General features: G+C 43.9%; 2 protein-coding genes across 2 annotated transcripts in view; both read right to left on the bottom strand.

Moving 5' to 3' along the window:
* Window positions 1-15073, bottom strand: part of LOC102740883 (uncharacterized) — a 36172-nt gene that overhangs the window by 19401 nt on the left and 1698 nt on the right. The gene's annotated exons all lie outside the window — the stretch shown is intronic.
* LOC115940744 (uncharacterized) lies at window positions 9125-15067 on the bottom strand. Its single transcript, XM_081807755.1, is given in 3 exon segments — window positions 9125-12223; window positions 12226-13521; window positions 14888-15067. Coding segments are annotated over 3 exon segments (1902 nt in total). The 5' UTR covers window positions 15042-15067; the 3' UTR covers window positions 9125-11771.

Raw genomic sequence — 15073 nt, 5'->3', positions numbered from 1 at the left:
CACTGCAGGCGACACTCCACCCCGCCCTCTGTTCCCCGCACACACAAGGGTCCCGGTCCCCCCGCCCCCGCCACGCCCCACCGCACGGACGGAGCCGGGACCCCACGCCGGAGCGCCCTCTGCTCCCGCCCCGCGGGCCTGGCTGTGGGGAGCTGAGCGGGCGCCCCTCCATCCGGAAGCAGCGCGAGGGGCGAGGGGCGGGCGGCTGAGGGCCCGGGGGTCGCAGCACCCACCTGAGCCGGCTTCATCTGCGCGGCCCGGCGGGCGCCCGGGCGGGGAAGAGGTCGCCTCGCACAGGCTCTGCGGCGGGAACGACGCCTCCCCCCGCGTTCTCCCGCCCTGTCACCTCCGCACCCGCCAAACGCCCCGGAGGCCTCGAAACCCCGAACCCGAGAGCAAGCAAACTGACGCGAAGGCACGCCGGATGTCCCGCCCCTCACGATGCGCACGCACGCAAGCGCCACTCCCTTACGGCTTCATTGGCTCAGGGGCCGCCGCCGCCGCGCTCCGCAGACTTATGGGTTTCGTAGTTGCCACCACCCTCCCCTTCTCAGACGAAGGCCCTCCCCCTTCGGCGGCGGATGAAATTCTAGAGGCTTCGTCAGGGGCTCTGGGAAGTGGAGTTCCGCGGCTCCAACGGGGGGGCGGGGTCTCGCCTGCTCTTAAAGGGGATCTATCCAGGTTTCTTGGAGCGCAGTCCGGGAAGTCACAGAATGGTTAGGGACCTGTTACTTCATATGTTAAGGAGCTCGGGAAGTTCCCAGAGGCTACAGAGCCGAAGGGACACACCATATCACGACAGCACGTCCACTCGTAGCTGTCTACGACCTTGTCGCTTTTCAAATACAGACTGAATCTCTGGAGTCCCTTCTAACGAGGACAAGAAAGAAAAGGCTTCAGACAGAGCCATGGAGGGGAAGATGGGGGAGGAATGATGGGGCACCGAAGTAGGTAGAAAGGGTGAAGCTGTGCCTCGGATTCCCAGAAGAACATCTTTGCCGCCTGTTGAGTCAGTGGTTGTGTTTGAACAGTGAGTAGCATTTCTTCAAATACTACTGCTCCGTACCTGAGGTGTTTGTCAATTCCTTTAAGAATCTGATATCTAGGGGCGCCTGGGTGGCTCAGTTGGTTAAGCGACTGCCTTCGGCTCAGGTCATGATCCTGGAGTCCCAGGATCGAGTCCCGCATCAGGCTCCCTGCTCGGCAGGGAGTCTGCTTCTCCCTCTGACCCTCCCCCCTCTCATGTACTTTCTCTCTCTCATTCTCTCTGTCTCAAATAAATAAATAAATCTTTAAAAAAAAAAAAAAGAATCTGATATCTACCTGAAAAGAATAGTGACTTAACACATCCATCTCCTGCCAGGATGGTGTGTGCTGCTTTCATAGTTGGGGCACCAGTAAAAAGGGAGCATCCTGTTCTTCAGGCAAAGGGGAGGAATCCACTATCTCATTTCCTTGCTGGGAAGAGATTTATCAGTTCACTGAAATTCTAGCAACAGTGTCATCACAGGGAGTAGAAACTACCTGAGAAAAACACTTGTGAAATGGAAATTACTGAAGTGATCAGTTATTTATATTTTAAAGATGTATTTATTCATTTATTTTAGCGAGAGAGAGCAGGGGGAGGAGCAGAGAGAGGGACAAGCCGACTCCATGCTGAATATGGAGCCTGATGTGGGGCTTGATTGCAGGACCCTGACATCAAGACTTGAGCCAAAATTAAGAGTCAGTTCAGTTATTTAGACAGATTAGCAGAAATACTTCTAAGGAAACATACCTGTAATACATTTTAAAAAACCACACACACACACAAAACTAAACACGTGGGGCGCCTGGATGGCTCAGTCAGTTAAGTGTCTGCCTTCGGCTCAGGTCATGATCCCATGGTCCTGGGATTGAGGCCCACATCAGGTTCCTTGCTCAGCGGGGAGTCCACTTCTCCCTCTGCCCCTCCCCCTGTTCATGTTCTCCTGCAAATGAATAAATAAAATCTTTTAAAAAAAAACATTAAGAAAAGTTAAGATCTCAGTGAAGTTTGAGAGACAGTGAGATCTGAAAAGCAAGAGGATGAAGCCAAGCCTATGGCTGTGCATGAATCTTGGCCACAATCAGGTTTTTTGCTCCAAAATAAGATTCTTTTTTATACTTGACAATGTGGCTATTAACTGCTTGGAAGGGATAGAGACGATATTTTTAAAGAGTTACCTCAAAGGTGAAAATGAACAACCATCTGTGCTGTGGTATTTACTGATCTTAGAAACGTACGGTGCATACCTACTGGATTTCAGGCACAATAGTGGGTGCACAGGACACACTGGGGATAGGGTTGCCAGCTGCTCTCTGTATACAGGATTGTTCTGTGTTTTCTGTAGTTGTTTATTTAGCATTCATTTATCTGAAGGCCAAACTAATAGTCAAAGATGTATACTTCTCTCTTGCAAGTCAGCTTCACAGACTTGCAAAACTGCTATTATAAACACAAGAACAAACCCTAATCTGTTTTTACTTCCTGCCCAATAAGGCACTTTAGTCTTAAAGGCATACTCTCAGTTCCTCCTCCCGCCCCCTCCTTCCCGCATGTCACATGGTTTCATGTGGCCCTCCATGGTGTGCTGTGTCTCTTATTTCCAGGGTGTTGAGAATTTAGCTAAGTTACTTCATGGTGTCACTGTCTCAGCATCCATTTTGTTTGGCCAAGCCGCCTGCAGGGACACTGACATTCACCCCCTCATGGAAGCACATGCCCTACATGACAGCCCAAAGAGCCACAAGCAAATAAAAGTTCCTGATAGGACTTCCAAAGACCCTTGTAATTAACCATCCCTAGCCTCCCAGCACCTGTATGCCTTATGTTCACCCTTAGATAAGACCTTCTTGGAGCTTACCAAAACCCAGCTCTTTTTGGTTTTAACTGAACACCTGGGTGACTCGGTCAGTTAAGCCTCTGCCTCTTGATTTCAGCTCAGGTCTTGATCTCAGGGTCATGAGTTCAAACTCCGTGTTGAGCTCCACGCCCACCGTGAAGCCTACGTTAAAAAAAAAAAAAAATTGACCAATCTGGGCTTAACTGGGAAACCTGGAAACACTAAACCCATGGACCCTAGTAAAGGCATGTACCCCAGGTCATGCCTTTCTTTCTGCCTGCACTCTGCCTTGATGTCCCTGTGTGGACCCTGGAAGTGTGCCATGTAATTCCTCCAGGACCTGTGAGTATAAACGTCTCTTTTTCAATTTCTCTTATGGTCTGTCACTGAACCACAACCTGACCCACCATCCAGCACCCCGTGCTATACTTAGCAAATGTTAATTTACCAGTCATAACACAGGAAACTGTTGAGTAGCACAACTTTCCTTTCAATGGCATTGACCCCTCCATGTTGCACTCAGTCACCTTTATAAATCAAGACTCTGTCACAATTCAAGGACGTGTCCTGTGTTTAATGATTTGGTCCTGATTCCTACATTGACTTTGTCAGGACACCATAAGTATCCGTATCACAGCTTTTTACAGTATGTTACAGAAAAGTCATGCAGATGTCATGATACTCTATGTGGAAAACCCAAGAGACTATACCCCCAAATTGCTAGAACTCATACGGGAATTCAGCAAAGTGGCAGGATAGAAAATCAATGCACAGAAATCAGTTGCATTCCTATACACTAACAATGAGATAGAAGAAAGAAAAATTAAGGAGTCGATCCCATTTACAATTGCACCCAAAACCATAAGATACCTAGGAATGAATCTAACCAAAGAGGCAAAGGATCTGCACTCAGAAAACTATACAACACTCATGAAGGAAATTGAGGAAGACACAAAGAAATGGAAAAACGTTCCATGCTCATGGATTAGAAGAACAAATATTGTTAAGATGTCTATGCTACCTAGAGCAATCTATACATTCAGTTCAATTCCTATCAAAATACCATCAACTTTTTTCACAGAGAGAGAACAAATAATCCTAGAATTTGTATGGAACCAGAAAAGACCCCAAATAGCCAGAGGGATGTTGAAAAAGAAAACCAAAGCTGGCGGCATCACAGTTCCGGACTTCCAGCTCTATTACAAAGCTGTCATCATCAAGACAGTATGGTACGGGCACAAAAACAGACACATAGATCAATGGAACAGAATAGAGAGCCCAGAAATGGACCCTCAACTCTATGGTCAACTAATCTTTGACAAAGCAGGAAAGAATATCCAATGAAAAAAAGACAGTCTCTTCATTGGACAGCTGCACGCAGAAGAATGAAACTGGACCATATCCTTACACCATACCCCAAAAATAGACTCAAATTGGATGAAAGACCTAATTGTGAGACAGGAATCCATCAAAATCCTAGAGGAGAACACAAGTAGCAACCTCTTTGACCTTGGTCACAGCAACCTCTTGTTAGACACGTCTCCAAAGGCAAGGGAAACAAAGGCAAGAATGAACTACTGGGACTTCATCAAGATAAAAAGCTTTGGCACAGCAAAGGAAACAGTCACAAAACCAAAGACAACTGACAGAATGGGAGAAGATATTTGCAAATGACATATCAGATGAAGGGCTAGTATCCAGAATCTATAAAGAACTTATCAAACTTGGGATGCCTGGATGGCTCAGTCAGTTAAATGTCTGCCTTTGGCTCAGGTCATGATTCCAGGGTCCTGGGATTGAGCACTGCATCGGGCTCCTTGCTCAGCAGGCAGCCTGCTTCTCCCTCTGCCTGCCACTCCCCCGCTTGTGTGCTGACAGATAAATAAAATCTTTAAAAAAAAAAAAAAAAAGAACTTATCAAACTCAACACCCAAAGAACAGAAATTTCCTCAAAGACATACAAATGGCCAACAGGTATATGAGAAAATGCTCATCGTCCCTAATCATCAGGGGAATGCAAATCAAAACCACAATGAGATATCACCTCACACCCAACAGGACAACTATTACCAAAAAAGCAAAACACAAGTCTTGCCAATGATGTGAGAAACTGGAACCCTTTCACACCGTTGGTGGGAATGCAAAATGGTAGAGCTGCTATGGAGCATAACATGGACATTCCTCACAAAAACTAAAACTAGAACTACCATATGATCCAGTAATCCCATTTCCAGGTATACACCCAAAAGGACCTGGAAGAGATACTAGCAGTTCCATGTTCCCTGCAGCACTATTCGTGATAGCTAAGATGTGGAAACAAACTAAGTGCCCATCCAATAGATGAATGGATGATGAAAACATGATATATACAAATAACAAAATATTCAATCTTTAAAAAGGAAATTTTAGGGGCGCCTGGGTGGGTCAGTCGTTAAGCGGCTGCCTTTGGCTCAGGTCATGATCCCAGGGTCCTGGGATCGAGCCCCGCATCGGGCTCCCTGCTCAGCAGGAAGCCTGCTTCTCCTTCTCCCACTCCCCCTGCTTGTGTTCCCTCTCTCGCTATGTCTCTGTCAAATAAATAAATAAAATCTTTAAAAAAATTAAAAAAAAGGAAATTTTATAATACATGACAACACGATAGACCCTGAAGAGATGATGCCAAGTGAAATAAGCCAGACACAGTATAAAGACAAGTACTGCATGATTCCACTTAGATGATGAGGAATCTAAAATAGTCAAGTTCATAAAATCAGACTGGAATGGTGATCAGGAGCTGGAGGGAGGGGGAAATGAGAAGTTACTAATCAACAGGCATAAAGTTTCAGTTAGGTAACATAAAATGTTATTTTAATCATTTTCTTTGCTATTAAAGGAAATCCTACATTTCTCAAGTTTAACTGTTAGTATATATTGGTTTATATCTGTTGGAAAACGTCACCAAAAAGATGTGACTGCCAGTTGACCTGTGAGCTAGACCCCAGGCACTCCGAGGCTCCTCACCCCCTCCCCCGTCCTTGGAATGTGGGTCCTGCTTGTCTTGCTCACTCCCAGAGACTGCTCCAAGGACACAGCCTTGAGATCATGATGTGGTGTTGAGAACACCTGCACAGTGTATGTGACTGAACCCAAGTAAGGCCTCTTTATAAACTTATAAGATTTGGCAAGCGGTGCAGGGATCCATTCGTCTTGCAGCTACCCAAGACAAGCCTCGTACGTAAGTTCCCTTTGCTTACTAAAACAGCACCTACCAGTCTGGATTGGCCTCTCTCTTTGGTCTCTCCCCACCCTCTGCATACAGGAGCTGGTTTTAGACTACACCTGGGAAAACTCCTGAGAGAATTGTGAACTTGACTACTCATCATTTTCAATATTGAGTGAACAATTGCATACCACACAAATACATTTGAAAGGAAGTTTTATCATCTAATGCCAACTCTTCAGAAAACTCACCACAAATTGACATATGCATTTTGGTATTTGCTATTCGATACACACGAAAAGTAGATAGCATAACCTCCTTGCCTTTTCATTTTGTTTCCTTTGCTGTGCAGAAACTTTTTAGTTTGATGTAGTCCCACTTGTTTATTTTTATTTCCTGTGCTTTGCTATTAATTAAAAATTATTTCCAATACCAACGTCAGGGAGCTTTCCCTTTGTTTTCTTCTAGCTTTACTGTTTCAGGTCTTTAAGTCTTTTAATTTTTTTTTAAAGATTTTATTTATTTATTTGAGAGAGAGAGAATGAGAGACAGCATGAGAGGGAGGAGGGTCAGAGGGAGAAGCAGACTCCCTGCCGAGCAGGGAGCCCGATGCGGGACTCGATCCAGGGACTCCAGGATCGTGACCTGAGCCGAAGGCAGTCGCTTAACCAACTGAGCCACCCAGGCGCCCTAAGTCTTTTAACTCATCTTTAGTTGATTTCGTGTATGGTGCAAGATATGGGTCCACTTTAATTCTTTTGCATGGGGAGATCCAGTTTTTCCAACACCATTTATTAAAGAGGCCATCCTTTCCCCCATTGTATATTCCTGATTCCTTTGTCAAAAATTAGTTGACTTTGTATGTGCAGGTTTATTTCTGGGCTCTCTCCTCTCTTCCGTTGGTCTATGTGTCTGTTTTGATGCCAGTAGTACTCCATATTGGTTTCATTAATGTAACTTTGTAGTGTAGTTTGAAGACAGGAAGTTTGATGCCTCCAGCTTTGTTCTCCTTGCTCCAGATTGAGCTATTCAGTGTCTCTTGTAGTTCCATATAAATTTTAGATTTTTTTCCTATTTCTGTGAAAAGTGTCATTGTAATTTTGATAGGGATTGCATTCAATCTGTAGATTACCTTGGGTAGAACGGACATTTTAACATTATTAATTCTTCCGACCAATGAACATGAGATATCTTCCCATTTATTTGTGTCTTTGATTTTTCTCATCAATGTTTTATAGCTTTCAGTGTTCGGATCTCTCACTTCCTTGGTTACATTTATTCTTAAGTATTTTATTCTTTTTGTTGCTATTGTCAGATTGTTTTATTAATGTCTTTTCCAGATAATTTGTTACTGTGTAGAAATGCAAAACTGATTTTTGTATGTTGATTTTGTATTCTGAAACTTTACTGAATTCACTTACTAGTTTTTACAGTTTGTTTTGGTACAGCCTTTCAAGTTTTTTTTCCTTTTTTAAAAGATTTTATTTATTTATTTGACAGAGAGAGATAGTGAGAGCAGGAACACAAGCAGGGGGAGTGGGAGAGGGAGAGGGAGAAGCAGGCCTCCCGCCGAGGTGGGAGCCCAATGCGGGGCTCGATCCCAGGACCCCGGGATCATGACCCGAGCCGAAGGCAGACATTTAACAACTGAGCCACCCAGGCGCCCCAGCCTTTCAAGTTTTCTACAGATAAGATCAGTTCATCTGCAGACAGAGACATTATTTCTTCCTTTCCATTTTGGATGCTTTTCAATTCTTTTTCTCACCCAACTGCTCTGGCTAGGACTTCCAGTACTATGTTGAATAAAAGTGGAGCGAGTGGGCACCCTTGTTTATAATCTTTTTTATTTTTTTATTTTTAAAGATTTTATTTATTTATTTGACAGAGAGAGAGAGCACAAGTGGACAGAGCAGCAGGCAGAGGGAGAGGGAGAAGCAGGCTCTCCGCTGAGCAGGGAGCCGGACGTGGGGCTCGATCCCAGGACCCCAGGATCATGACCTGAGCCGAAGGCAGCCGCTTAACCGACTGAGCCCCCCAGGTGCCCCACCCTTGTTTATAATCTTAAAGGAAAAGATTTTGGCTTTTCAACGTTGAGTATGATGTTAGCTATGTGCTTTTCGTATATGCCTTTTATTATGTTAAGGTATATTCCTCTACTTAATTTGTTACAAACTTTTTATCATAAAAGGATGTTGAAGTTTGTCAAATACTTTCTGCATTTATTGAGATTATATGATTTTTATCCTTTGTTAATGTGGAGTATTACATTTGCATAAATTGAGTCATCCTTGTATCCCAGGGATAAATCCAATTTAATCATAGCGTAAAACTTTTAAGGTGCTGCTGAATGTGGTTTGCTAGCATTTCTTCGAGGATTTTTGCATTTATGTTTATCAGTCTCCAAATATTTAGAGAAAGTTCTGCCTCAATTGTTGAAATGCTGTATCATACACCCAAAACTAGTACAACACTGTATGTTAACTACACTGGAATTAAAATTTTCAAAAATTGAAAAAAAAGAGCAAGTTCTATCTGGGAGTGGAAGACAGAAGTGGGTGTTGTTACCAGCAGTGTTGGGTTGTGAGGGGTTTCTTGCCAGCTTCAACCGTCCTCAAGGGGCAAAAACTAAGGCCTGAACTCAATTGTGGAGTTTTTAGAAAATAGGATTTGAGGGGCGCTTGGGTGGCTCAGTCGTTGAGCATCTGCCTTCGGCTCGGGTCGTGATCCAGAATCCTGGGATCAGGTCCGCATCGGGTTCCCTGCTCGGTGGGAAGCCTGCTTGTGTTCCCTCTCTCGCTGTGTCTCTCTCTGTCAAATAAGTAAAATCTTTAAAAAAAAAAAAAAAAAGAAAGAAAATATGATTTGACTTCTGGGCATGAGTCCAAGGCATTTGCTGAAACCTCAGCATCAGCTTTGCCTCAACCCATCTCACACGATGGTATTTGAGACAAAGCTCTCATGACCCTTACAAGGCTCAGGAGGGCAGGGGTAATTATAACCAATCTTTTTTTCTATACGTACTTTCTGAATAACTGCACATATCCTATGGATGAGTTAGTAGTTAATGTTTAATAGTAGTAGCTCCCCTTTGTTCTAAGCCTTCCCTGTTTTGAAGCTCTTTGATGAATATGTCTGATAAGATTTTCAATAAAAACCATGTTTAAGCCTGTGCAGCTGCTTTTCTCCTCTGGAGGCAGTCCTGCATGTCTGCTCAGTATTAAGTCTGAGTGTTTTATTTTCAGTGCGTGGTGACACTCAATCCCATCCTCAGCATATGGCTGGACAGATACCCCCTAGTGGGCCATGACCTCATAGCAAGTATTTTAGGTACCTGAAAAGTAAAAGCATTATAAAGTTTACTGTATAAATTTAAAATAGTTTGATTAAAAGTTATAAAGCATGCATATAAATTTTATTAAAAACTGGAAAGGACAACAGCAGAGTCATGTAAGTAATGAGGATTTCAACTCAAAATAACTATAAAATACAAAATATGTGAAAAATAGAGTAGGTGGGATGAATAACATAATGGATACAACTAGCTATGAATTAAAATGCTGTAAGTTCAGATCACAGGATGCTTTAAAAATCTAAAAACATTTAAAAAAATAAGGGACATGAACACAGAATCTGTGAATAAGGAAAATTTAGTGAGACAAATACTTATAAAAGAATAACCCATAACCTACTGTACTTTCAGGGATCATTTCTATAGTTTGTCACATTAAAATAAAGTATCACAGAATAAAGAAAATCTTGCAAGCTGACAACAAGAAAAAAATAGATCACGTTAGAACAAAAATGGGACTGAGCCATGAATTTTGATCCAAAACCAGTGGATGTAAGTCTAGAAAAATAGCTCTTAAAAATGAAGTGATAAACTTTAATTCAAGATTTTTTTTCTATGTGATGTATTCATAATAAAAATGTCCAAGATGAAACTATTGTGCTAAATGAAGTAAGTCACAAAAGGACAAATGCATGATTTCTCCTATACGAGGTTTCTAGAGTAGTCAAATTCATAGACAATAGAGATACAAAGTAGAATGGTGGTTTCTGGGTGTTGGGGGGAGTGAAATTGGGAAGAACGTGTTTAATGATACAAAAATATGTTCAGTTGGGGAAGATGAAAAAGTTTTGAAGATGGATGGTGATGTACTTAATAATACATGTGATGGTTGATTTTGTGGGTCTACTAGGCTAGACCATGGCATCCAGATATTTGGTCAGACATTATTCCGGATGTTTCTTTCAAATGCTTTTTGAATTAACATTTAAATCAGTAGACTTTGAGTAAAGCAGATTACCCTCCGTAATGAGGGTAGGCTTCAACCACTCAAAGGCATTAATAGAAAAGCAGTAACCTGCATAAACTAGAAGGAATTTTGTCTGCTGACTGCTTTGGGCTTGCCCTGCAATTCTTTTTTTTTTTTTAAGATTTTATTTATTTATTTGACAGAGAGAGACACAGTGAGAGAGGGAACACAAGCAGGGGGAGTGGGAGAAGGAGAAGCAGGCTTCCCGCAGAGCAGGGAGCCCGATGCGGGGCTCGATTCCAGGACCCTGGGATCATGACCTGAGCCGAAGGCAGACACTTAACGACTGAGCCACCCAGGCGCCCCTTGCCCTGCGATTTCTTACCTGAGTCTCCAGTCTGCCAAGTTACCCTGAAGATTTTGGACTTGCTAAGCCAACATAATCGTGTCACCCAATACTTTAAAATAAATCTCTCTATATACTACATATATGGACAGACATACACTAGTTTGGTTCTGTTTTTCTGGATAATTCTAATATGCAACAGAACCAAATACTTAGAAGTGATTAAAATAGCAAATTTTATATTATTTATTTTTATCACTATTAAAATGATTAACTATTTAAAACGTTTCTAAGAAATTTTATGTTACAAAAACATACCTTGAAGACACTAAAAAAAAAGTAGTCAAGTAAGAAAATTCTAGAACAATGCCTTGGTGGACATTTGTGTAGAAGGCAGACGGTTCATAAAGTTTTTTGGCAATCACTTCATATGCAGCTGAACTTAAATTTGAGTGACTTAGCTTAAACTTTACTTTCTTACTTTACTCTTTGCTCAGTCACTGTCTACCCTTAAGTCCTTTTGTTGTTTATACATAATACAGTCTTGCTTAGCACATAAAAAATACTCAATATCACTAGTTATTACAGAAATGCAGATATTAAAATAAGACTATGACACACTTATTTTAACTTAAAAAAGACAGACTATACCTATTATTGACAATGATGTGTTCCAAGTGGAACTCTTATATATAGCTGGTAGGAGTATAAAGTGGCACATTCACATTGGAAATCAATTTGGCCAATTCTTAAAAAGTTAAACATTCATCTATGAGCAACACTCTATTCTCAGGTTATTTACTTATAATAGTTGTTGTTCTGGTAACAGGTCAACACTAGAAACAACCTACATGTCCATTAATAGGTAAACACATTGTGTTAATATACACCCAATGGGGGGGCGCCTGGGTGGCTCAGATGGTTAAGCGTCTGCCTTCGGCTCAGGTCATGATCTCAGGGTCCTGGGATCGAGTCCCGCATCGGGCTTCCTGCTCCTTGGGAGCCTGCTTCTCCCTCTGCCTCTCTCTCTCTCTCTCTGTCTCTCATGAATAAATAAATAAAATCTTTAAAAAAAATATATATATATACACCCAATGGAATACCACTCAGCAATAAAAAGGAATGAACACAATAGGGATAAATCTCAAAATAGCTATGCAAGGATATACTTTAGGATTCCATTTATGTAAAAACAGAATAAAAAGCAGCCATGCAAAAGTAGACTGTAGGATTCTAAGTATAAATACTAAAAAAATGCAAATTAGTGTAAAATGACATAAATCAACAGACTCTCCCACATTCACTGCACTCATAAGGCATCTCTCTATTGTTGCAAATTTGACAGTGTTTAACGAGGCCAGAGTTGTAAGTAAAGATGTCCCCATACTCGCTGTTCTCATAAGGACTCTCACATCAGTGTGAACTCTCTGTTGTGTAATGAGACCGGAGTTGTACCACAAAAACTTCCCACATTTGCTGCAGTAATAAGGCCTTTCTCTACTGTGATTTGTCTGACGTCTAATGAGTGTGGAGTTGCAACTAAAGGATTTCCTACATTGCTGCACTCATCAGGCCTTTCTCCAGTGTGAGTTCTCTGGTGTCTAATGAGCGTGAAGCGGTACCTAAAGAATTTCCCACATTTGTCACACTCATAAGGCCTTTCTCCAGTGTGAACTCTCTGATGAATAATGAGTGAAGAGCTGTCCATAAAGGATTTCCCACATTCTCTGCACTCATAAGCCCTTACTCCAGTGTGGATTTTCTGGTGCTCAACAAGTTTATGTTTGCGGCTGAAAGCTTTTCCACATTCACTGCACTTATAAGGCCTCTCTCCAGTGTGGATTTTCTGGTGTTCAACAACTTTGTCTTTGCGGCTGAAGGCTTTCCCACATTCACTGCACTCATAAGGCTTTTCACCACTGTGGATTTTCTGATGCTCAACAAGTTTATGTTTGCGGGTGAAAGCTTTTCCACATTCACTGCACTCATATGGCCTTTCGCCAGTGTGAACTCTCTGATGTCTAATGAGCGTAGAGCGATTCCTAAAAAAATTTCCACATTCACTACAACCATAAGGTCTTTCTCCTGTGTGGATTTTCTGGTGACCAACAAGTTGGGAGAGTCTAAGGAAACCCTTCCCACATTGGTTGCACTCAAAAGGCCTTGGCCTGCTGTGAATACCCTGGTGGTCACTGAGGCCAGGTACCTGTGTAAAGAATCCTCCACGTTCTGGGTTCTCATAAAGCTGATCTTCATCATGGCCCTTTTGGTGCTGATGGAGGTGGGACTTTCTAAGGAAGGCCTTCCCACATTCCCTGTACTCATAAAGCTTTTCTCCAGTGTGGATTTTCTCATGGTCAACAAGTATATGTTTATGACTGCAGGTTTTCCCACATTGGGTACACTTATAATAATTCTGTTCATTCTGAAAGGCCTCTCCACCTGCCATGTCCCAGTGTGGCTTTCCTACAACATGAGGAACCTGTGGTTGGAGAAGGCCTGAGCTGGCTGGGCAGTCCTTCCCACCTTCCCTGCATGTAAAGGTCGTCTCTGTCATGTGACCTCTGCAGCTCTTCACAAATGAAGGCCTCCCCTCATCACTTCTGAAAAGTTTCTCTCTAATTTGATGCTTTTGGTGCTGGAAATGCTTTCCCCCACAAGTGTGCAAGCCTCGCTCAGGGTGTGTTCCATCATGCTCAGCCAAGTGCAAAAGGTCTTTCAAGAGCAAGCTACACGTCTCACAGGGCTGGGACTTCTGGATGGATGCGCCTGGCTTTGGGGTCCTGACCTGTGACCCTCCTACAGAAACATCTTGCTCTGAAGGGGCCTCCTCATCCTGGGCTCCATGCCAGCAACCTGTAAGCAGAGAAATGCTGGTGAAGTGCCTGCTGACTTCGTTGGGAGGAGGCGGCCCCATCGGGAATGTGTGCCAGACACACCCACGGACGAGGCCACATGACTGCTGACGGGCGAGGGGGACTCGAGACAGTGAGAGGAAGGCCTGCTGTGCAGGGCTCAGCCTGGCATGCTCCCGTGATGGGAGAGCCCTGACTCTGGGGAAGGACACGAGGAAGGGGGAAGTGCAGGGACGAGAGGCTGGCTCCCCAACTCCCTCCTCTGCAAACGACTTTCAACAAGGCCAGAGTTGCTGGTGACCGGTAAGCACTGACGCCAAGACTGGGTCCAGATGCATAAATGTGTGATTGCAACACAGCAGCGGGTGTTCAGAGACTATTTAAAAATACGCCATCACAGGGGCGCCTGGGTGGCTCAGTCATTAGGCATCTGCCTTCGGCTCAGGTCATCATCCCAGGGTCCTGGGATCGAGCCCCGCATTGGGCTCCCTGCTCAGCGGGAAGCCTGCTTCTCCCTCTCCCGCTCCCCCTGCTTGTGTTCCTGCTCTCGCTGTCTCTCTGTCAAATAAATAAATAAAATATTAAAAAAATATATACCATTACAATACCTTAGGATAGATCATATGTCAAGTGTACTGCAAAGGGAGCAAAAGGGAAAGGATGACAGAGGGAAGCCACAAAGGTGGGGGAGCCGGGGAATGCAAGATTGGAAATGATGACGGGAAAGAAGAGGTAGAAATGAGGTATGACCACTGTCCCTGGCATCATACAATGGTGAACCCAGCTCTGACAACAGACCCATTCCCAGCTCCCGAGCCCCAGGGCCATCTCCTGTTGCCATTGATGGAGTAATGTCCACGCTGTCAGGCACCCAGGCCCCTCCCACTTCTTCAAGATGAGCACTCACATGGGACCTGGAATGGGCCAACCTAGGTGAAACACAGGAAAAGGGAGTGGAAAGCATGCCTCCAGAGTGATCCCTCTCACAACAGCCCACATTCTAAAACCAAAAGAACTTCAAAGAAGGGGCTTGCAGAACCAGTGGTCTCTACAATAGAGACTACATCCGTGGCTGAAATTTCTGGCACAGGCATGCCCCAAGAAATGTCAGCAAGGAGGAAGAAGGCACGGAGCACAGGGGCTGGACAGAATAACCTGACCAACGGCAAGCAAGACCACTGGGATTTCTCAGACAAACTTGGAGCAGAAGTGCACTGGGCCCAGACCTGGCTCCCATAAGTGTGTGCTAGGAAACCAGAAGGGAAGTAGTGACCGTGAGGTGGGCGTGGGAATGACAGAGCTGCCCCCTGGGAAAAGGGAAAACCAGCGCCCAGCCCCCAACACTGCAGCAGGTGAGAGGTCCTTACCTAGTGACGACAGAAGTGCCAAGTTCTCCAGCATCACATTGTGGTACAGGCTTCTCTGAGCCTCATCAAGGAGCCCCCATTCCTCCCGGGAGAAATGTATGGCCACGTCTGTAAAAACCAAAAGCCCCTGCCAGAATGGGGACAGTTCAACCATTGTGCAGCTTCTCTCTCCAGGATCTTCAGTAC

The sequence above is a fragment of the Leptonychotes weddellii genome, chromosome 16 (assembly GCF_054177405.1).
Source record: "Leptonychotes weddellii isolate Sample4059 chromosome 16, ASM5417740v2, whole genome shotgun sequence".
NCBI classification, from domain to species: Eukaryota; Metazoa; Chordata; class Mammalia; order Carnivora; family Phocidae; genus Leptonychotes; species Leptonychotes weddellii.
This window is presented reverse-complemented; position numbering and strand designations above follow the sequence as displayed.